We start from the raw sequence: 7,997 nt of genomic DNA on the forward strand, positions 1-7,997 counted from the left end.
GGGAGGATGCTATAACAAAAGGTACAAGAGACAAAAGAAGACAATTCTCACTCTCCCAAGTGACCTATCTGCAACTCATGGCTGGAGGCACTTTTCCAAATGGGGGGGGGAAGCACCCCAATGATACCCCACAGGGAAGGATGCAAGGGGTCTGATAATTTCAGGCTGCTTTCAGAGCATGTGCCCAGCTGAATCCAGCAGCCCCGGCCTCCCCTTGCCCACGCAAGAGCACCCCAGCGGCGCCCTATCTGTCTGCACAGCATCCAAACCAGCCAGGCCTCCACACCAGCGATGCACCGGCCCTCAAGACAGCTGCAGCCTGCGCTGCTCGCACCCTGCGCCCCACACTTCTGCTGCCAGGCACCGGGGATCCTGGGGTTGGGTAAAGCAGGCCACACGGCCTTTTCCCGAGGCAGGCTCTCTTGCTCCCCATTTCCATGCCCCAGAGGCAACCCAAGGCCAGAAACCCTCCGCAGAAAAATGCTCAACCGCTGCCCGCTGCCCACATTCTGTAACTCATTTTTTCTCCTTTTTAATTGGACCCACCTGTCTCAACTACAGATTTTCCATTCTCAGCGTTCAAGGACAAAACTCTCCGTTTGGCCAACACTTCCTAAATCTTTTTGCCTGGTTTTTTTTTAGCAGTCAACAGCCTTGCTGCTAGACCCAACTTTCCTCAAACGTGTGTCTTCCAGGTGTTTGGGACATCAGTTCCCATCCGCTGCAGCTCTCTGATGAACTCTCAAAAATGCTGGGAGTTGCAGTCCAACTCATCTGGGGAGCCATCAGTTGGTCCCAGCTGCTCCTTTGCAGAAGCAAAAACTTAGAAACACAGAAACACAGAAACAGAGCGAGTCAGAAGGGGTCTCCCGGGCCATCTAGTCTGACCTCCGGCACCAGCTGGCTCCACTTGGGTCTCTCCCCTTCCCCAACCTGTCTTGGGGCTGGAACTTCTGATGCTCAGGAGAAGCAGATATGAAAGAAGACCAGGCAGGACGGGAAGGACAAGGGAAGGCTGGATATTAAGAGTCGAAGCCATGCCCCGCTGGGTCAGACTACAGACTCATCTAGTCACGCGGCTTATTTCCAAGGGGGACAGCCACAAGCTTCCAGAACAGTCGTGCGCAGGACAGGAAGCAGCTGGTGCTTAGAAGCATGCTTGCCACCCCTGAACGTGGACATCTGTGGGAGCTATCACAGCTAACAGCCTATCCTGGTAAACTGAGACTCCTCCACCGAGGATGGTCTGTTCCTTTTCAGCTACCTGTCAGCCAGTGCCTGTAACCGCACAGCCATTCTTACCCTTTCCCACTGTGGGAAGTCGTATGGTTCTGCAAAACTGCAAGCTACAGTCCTTTGCTCACAGGAGAGAGGGGGAGGAGGGAATTTTGCTGATATTGCCCATTTCCAGGCCTCCCAAGGGATGTGCCAACTCCCGGATCGCTTTGGTAACCCGATTTCTACACCCACCTTTTCTGCATTCCATGCTCTTTATGGGATGGGTGTACCAGCTGCACATGGTATTCCGAATCGTTAGGGACACTGGGAGGAGACCAGGTGGGTCCAGGTAGGGAGAGAACAAAACAGAGACGCTCCAGGCCCAGGGTGGAAGACAGTATTTCAGGGAAGCTACTGAACCACACAAACAGGACTTCACAAAGCAGTCCAAACTCGTACCAAATGCAAGTGATTCCTGCAGCTTGTGTGAAGTGTGTACATCAAAGCCTTTAGCACAATGCATACAAGCTAGCTGGCCAGGTGAGATTATGCAGGGCACTAAATACCTGTTGAAAGCATTTGGAAATCGATTTCAGTCCTTCTTCTGGCTTGTGAGATTTTAGCAAACATTGTCCACACATTTCCAAGCAGAAAGGCGTAGCAATAAGGACTAGAAACTTGTGGCAATGAAAGCTGAGATTCCAAAGAAGCTGACTTCTGTGTCCAGTGCTAACAGTCTGCAGTCGCACAGACTGCGGGATACACACAGTCTTGGCCGAGGCGTACGGAAGTCCCGAGCGCTTGCCCCTATTCCTACCACCTCAGTCTCAGGGCCCATCTCAAGTTCTTCCTCGTGTTAAAAAGAATATTTCTCGTCTTTCTCCCTCTTCCCTTTTACAGGCAAAAACCATTCACGGACCATTCCTTTGTAAGATAAATATTTTTTTTCAGTTTTGCCAGTCCAAAACACAGCACCTTGGCGAAGGGTGTCTGTGGCAGACCTGGTCAGACCCCAGCTTCTTTGCTTCCTTTCCAGCTGATCCAAGCCCAGCCGAAGGACACGCTGAATCGAGGCGGAGTGGCTTCAGTTCTCAGAGTAGGTCTTGTGGAGCCGGGCGGGTGGGAATGCCCCCGAGTGCCGGGGGCACGGAGGAAAGGCATCACAATAAAATGCTGGCTTCCTGGAGAATGGAATGGATTTCCTGGAAGCAGGGCCGGTCCTTGGAGTCTCGCTTCCAGCAGCTGAGCATTAGCTTATAGATCGAATCAGGGCAGAAGGCAGGCTGTGGCAGGTAGATCTACCATTGGGAAAGGACAAGAGCAGATACTGAGGCAAGATCAATTCTCCTCTAAAAGCAAAATGCAGGTATGTGGTCTGGTTTGTGTGTGTATTTATTTATTGAAAATATTTATACCCCATCCTATATGCAAAAGTGTCTCAGGACAGCTTACAGAAGTCAAAACTACAATCCAACAATTAACAATAATTAAAATATACACAAAACCAACAGTAATATATTACAAATGGAAACAAAATCAAAAACAGGAGCAAACTCAAAAAGCGACTGTAAATAGATAAAACCAGATTAAAATTCCTAGCATTTAAAATGATGGGCAAATAAAAGGGTTTTCACCTGGTGCCAAAAAGAATATAAAGCTGGTGCCAGGCAAGCCTCTCTGAGGAGTGCAGTCCAGAGTCTTGGCACCACCACAGAAAAGGCCCTCCCCAGGCGGACACCATCCTTGGTTGCTCTGGCTGAATACCCACCACGAGCCCTACCGCTCAGGCCAGAGGCAGTACTTCCTTCCCTCTTGCGCACTCACTCCCGAGGCCAGTGGTGGCGAACCCATGGCACGTGTGCCACAGCAGGCATGCAGAGCCCTCTCTGTCAGCATGGGAGCCAAGTCACCCCAGCAGCTGAGCATCAAATGTCAGCGCGCACAGGGGCCATGTGCATGCTCAGAAAGGACTCATTATCTGTGACTCATCCGAGCTTTTGCATGGCTGGTCAGTGAGCTGCCAAGGGGAGGGAAGGGGAGAGAGCGAGAGTGCAGTGTTGGCACTCTGTGATAAATAAGTGGGTTTTGGGTTGCAGTGTGGGCAATCGGGTCTCTAAAAAGTTCATCATCACTGGGTTAGGGTTACAAAAACGAGGTGTCCTGGAATGATTTTGATGGTTGGAATGTGTTTAGAATGGGCAGAAAGGCTGAGCTGTGCCAAGAAAGCTACTCAAGGAAGGCTTTTTCAAAATCCCTCTCTTTTCAAGGGAACTTTAGCCCTATATTAGGGTTAGGGGTGTGCACCAGGGTAGGGTCAGGGCAGTGGTGGCAAATCTATGGTACATATGCCACAGTGGGCACGCAGAGCCCTCTCGCGAGCCAAGTCACCCCAGCATCGCCCCAGCAGCCAAGCGTCGGATAACAGTGCACACAGGGGCCATGCGCACGTTCATTCGCTGCGACGCATCTGAGCTTTCGCATGGCCGGTCAGTGCACTGCCAAGGACATATATACACCCCTAAGTCCCCGGACTCATCTAATCTCCTATGCGGATCTCCCCCGTCCTGCTTTGGGGAGAACCCAGAGGCAAAATACTCATTTAGCATCTGTGCCTGTTCCCACATATCAGTCACTGGATCTCCTTCCTCCTTATTTAGTGGCCCCACCACTTGTCTCCCCTTCCTCTTCCTATTTACACGCTGAAAGAAGCCCTTTTTGTTGCTCTTGATATTCTTGGCAAGTCTCAGCTCGTAATCAGCCTTAGCCTTGCGAAGAATCCTTCTGCAATGGGCCTCCTCCTTCCGGTATTCCTTTTTGTCTATTTGCCCCAGTGCCCATTTCCTGTGGAGGTTTCTCTCGCGTCTAATCCCTCTAACCACCTCCTTTCGCATCCATGTCGGCGCCCTCCTCCGCCTCCCCACCTTACTGACTAGAAGTATCGTCAAGGCTTGCGCCTCCAAAACCTCCCTTTTGAGTGCCATCCACCCCTCCTCAACTCGCTTGCCTTCCAGTAACCCATCCCAGGAGACTTTCCCCAGTCTGGCCTTCAGTTGGCCAAAGTTGGCCCTCTTGAAGTCCCAGTTTCTAGTGCTCGACCTGCTGCACGTCCCCAGTCCCTTGATCTCAAAGCAAAGGATGATCACTCGCATCTGCACTTCATCTATCAGCTCCTTCCTGTTGGTCAAGACCAAGTCAAGGATGTCTGTCCCCGCCCTCACGTCTCAGACCCTCTCTGTGAAAAACCCTCCCTCTATAGCTTCTAGGAACCAAACTCAGTGGTGCTTACTTCTGAGTAGACAAGTACAGAATTGAATTCTAACTCACACTGGGCAAGCCACAGAGTCCCCACAGAGCCCTGTCTCCCAGGACTGCTGTTCTTTAAGGACTGCTGAAATAAGTAAGTAAGTGGAAAGCTCTAAACACTTGGGATTTCTCTGTTCAAGTCACGTATTGTGTGCTTGCCATTCCCTGCTCAGCATTGTTTATGGGTTCTTTACACGCCCAGTTTCACTTCTGTGCCTAAATAGCTTTTTTAGAGCAGGGAAAAGTTGGCATGCAATTGTAAAAACAAAAGAAACTGTATGTGTTTGCACTATTCTGCTACTCCATAGTGCCACCTAGAGGTTATGTGGAAGAAGAGCAGAAATACTCCTTCTGCAGTGCTTAGATCCTAATTCTGAAACAAAACTGAAGATAGATAGAGCTGATAATCAGCCTCCTGTAGAAAACCTCTCAGAAAAAGTATGAATGGGCAACTCAGCCCAATTCGACGCATGTCTGTGTAGAAATACATCTCACTGGTTTGACGGAACTGGTTCCCAAGTGCGCGTGTGTCGGACTGCAGCCCTGCAAACGCCTGAAGCCCACGTTCAAAAGGTCTGACAGCGTTCCGCTTTCCCACAGTTCTGCAGACGCATGCCTCCCCCTTCCCCTGCCGTCTCGCCATACCTGCTGCCCCTGATCCCTGAAGAACTCTCCAGTGTTCTCAATCACTCGCTCGTCCGACAGCTGAGAGTAAGGCTGCTCGCGGCAAAAGGTGAAGGTCTCCCAGAGCGTCACGCCGAAGGCCCACACATCGCTCGCGGTGGTGAATTTCCCCTGCGTGGAGGAAGGGAGGGAAGAGGGAAGAGAGAAGGAGAAGACACACACATCCAGTCATTTTGCAGGCCATGCCGAGTCGGCCTGCACGCGTGTTTCAGCTCCCTCCTGGAGGAAAAGCACAGCCAGGCCTGCTCTAGGAAGCGGCAGCTGGCACCCTGACCTCCACCGTCGCCATGGGGAAGTCTGCTACGAGGAGGAGCCCTGGACAGCCTAGTGGCCTGGGCCCATTCGGTCCGGGCCATGCAGGCACGGGAACAAGGAAACAGAAGCTCCTATTTGTGCAGGGAGAGACCAGAGCGACCTGCAGAACTGAACCGGATTCCTCAAGCTGCGTCAAAGGGCCTTTCAAGCCACATTTTTAGCGCGCGTGCGTTGGAGAGGCCTCCGGCGCGGGACCTTCTCCCTTCCCCTTCCAGTGATGCAGTCGCGCGACTGGTTGGGACAGAAGCAGAGAGCGCTGCGGAGCGATGGCTGTTCCAAAGAGGGAACAATTTCCACAGTTGCTGGGAGTCAGGCGGCATCATGGAGTGCAGCCGCCTTTTCCGAACTGTGCATGTCGGATCTGCACTGGCGCACACCTGGCCGCAGGTGTCGAGGTGACTGGAGGTGGCCCACTAAACCAACCTGCATTCAGCCAACCCCACATGCTCCAGCAAGCTGAAGCCCAGGTCCCACGGGCTGTGACTCCATGACGTTTCTCCCAAAAATCTCCAGATCTCTAGGGAAAGGACTAAAGCCTCAGGGTGTGGGGCCGGAATCAAGGGAATGGACTATTTCTTGTTCGGCTCAATTGTTCTGGCTGGCTGCCCCACTCCTCAGGGGACCGGCTGTTGCCAGAGCCCGTTCCAGCCCTTTCCCATGCTCTCCCAGCCCCCAGGCGTGTCCGGAGCAGCTTGACTTAAGCCAAGCAAGAGCAGACTAGCAGGAGCTGCCTCTGCTTTTCCCTCTAGCTTAGCATATCGCAGCTGCAAGATAAGGCTGGGCTCAGTCAACATCTGCCTTCGCTCACACTCCCTTTCCACGGATCAAATTCTCCTCCTGGCCCCTTCCCTCTTCCTGATCCTGACATTCTTCCGCCCCCACAACCATGCTTTCCCGCTTGATCACTTTATTCTCTCCAAAGTATCCTTTGTCCGCTATTTACACATCCCAATGTACCTTTTTTCATTTTTCCAGTCCAGATGTTCTTCCCAGATTCTTCTCTCTCTCACTGTTAGCCTTTTCAGCATCACCTTCCCCCTCTTCTCCACCCCTTTCCACCTTCCTCTCAAACGCACGATTCTTCCGGGGCTGAGCACTAACCTTGGTCCATGGTCTTGAACTGCCCTTTGAGAGCCCTTCCTGGCCCAAATGGAGAACTCCGTTTGCTCAGGAATCCCCGAAGCATCCCCCAGGAATGGCTGCCAGGGGCAGAGCCCAGCTCTGGAAATCCAGGTGTGGCAGCAGGAGAATTTTGCATGTGCACAGGCGGCGTTCCTGTCGCCATCACAGCCTTGTGCTCTTGACGGGATCTCACACACACACACACACACACACACACACACACACACACACACACACACAGAGGCACTCACCAAGAGAATGCTCTCCCAGGACATCCAGCGGATGGGGAGCACTGCCCGGCCTTGGATCCGGTAGTAGTCTCCACTGTACAGGTTCCGACTCATGCCAAAGTCTGCGATCTTGATGGTGTAATTCTTCCCGACCAGGCAGTTGCGTGTGGCCAGGTCCCGGTGGACAAAGTTCAGGGATGACAGGTACTTCATGCCAGAGGCGATCTGCGTGGCGATGAACTTCAGGTCGGTGTAGCTGAAGGCAGGAGAGGAGGAGAGGGATGGGGCATGCTGCAATATCCCCCCCCCCCCTCGGCTGCCATTCGTGTGCTTTTTTGAGGACGGGACTGCTTAAAATGGGACTGAATGCTGCTTCGGGGGAACCTTGGTGGGAAACCCTGGGGGGGGGGGTATCCGAGTCCAGCAGGGGATCCCGCCTGGCCAAAACAGCTGTTTTCCCCCTCTCACCACCTGGACGGCCCAGACTGCCACCCTTTCCTTTCTTTCAAATGCCCCAGGGTGGGGTGCTGGCACTTATTTTTCTGGTGCTAGCCTTAATTGAGTATTATTACAACGATTACTGTTGCTCAGTTAAGCCCTTTTAAACCCCTTCATGGATCACTGCCTTGTCGTGGCGAAGGGGCTTGCATAGCTCAATGAAGCTCTGTGCAGGGCCCCCGAAGACGGACAGGTCATAGCAGAGAGCGCTGACAAAACATGATCCACTGGAGAAGGAAATGGCAACCCACTCCAGCATCTTTGCCATGAAAACCCCATGGGCAGTATCAAAAGGCAAAAATACGACGCCGGAAGATGAGCCCCTCTGGTTGGAAGGTGTCCAATGTGCTACTGGGGAAGAGCAGAGGGTTAGTACTAGTAGCGCCAGGAAGAATGAAGCGACTGGGTCAAAGCCAAAAGGACATTCAGTTGCAGATGTATCTGGTGGTGAAAGGAAAGTCCGATGCTGCAAAGATCTATACTCCATAGGAACCTGGAATGTAAGATCCATGAATCAAGACAAGCTGGATGTGATCAGACAAGAGATGACAAGACTGAACATCGACATCTTAGGAATCAGTGAACTAAAATGGACAGGAATGGGTGAATTAAATTCACCCATTCCTG

The 7,997-nt window shown here is 52.3% G+C and overlaps 1 protein-coding gene across 3 annotated transcripts in view; it reads right to left on the reverse strand.

The window, feature by feature from the left end:
- DDR2 (discoidin domain receptor tyrosine kinase 2) overlaps positions 1–7,997 on the reverse strand; it is a 47,524-nt gene that overhangs the window by 3,517 nt on the left and 36,010 nt on the right. The window contains exons 15-18 of one of the 3 annotated variants that reach the window (XM_044439287.1): positions 6,894–7,128; positions 5,167–5,316; positions 1,785–2,516; positions 547–822 (exon numbers count right to left, since the gene is read on the reverse strand). In XM_044439287.1, coding sequence (XP_044295222.1) covers positions 2,379–2,516; positions 5,167–5,316; positions 6,894–7,128 — 523 coding nt within the window. In that variant the 3' untranslated portion in view covers positions 547–822; positions 1,785–2,378. Of the gene's footprint in view, positions 1–546; positions 2,517–5,166; positions 5,317–6,893; positions 7,129–7,997 lie in introns of all 3 variants that reach the window. The other 2 variants (XM_044439286.1, XM_044439285.1) reach the window with 2 other exon arrangements.

Source organism: Varanus komodoensis, unplaced genomic scaffold, assembly GCF_004798865.1.
Source record: "Varanus komodoensis strain SLA01 unplaced genomic scaffold, ASM479886v1 scaffold34_1, whole genome shotgun sequence".
Taxonomy (NCBI): Eukaryota; Metazoa; Chordata; class Lepidosauria; order Squamata; family Varanidae; genus Varanus; species Varanus komodoensis.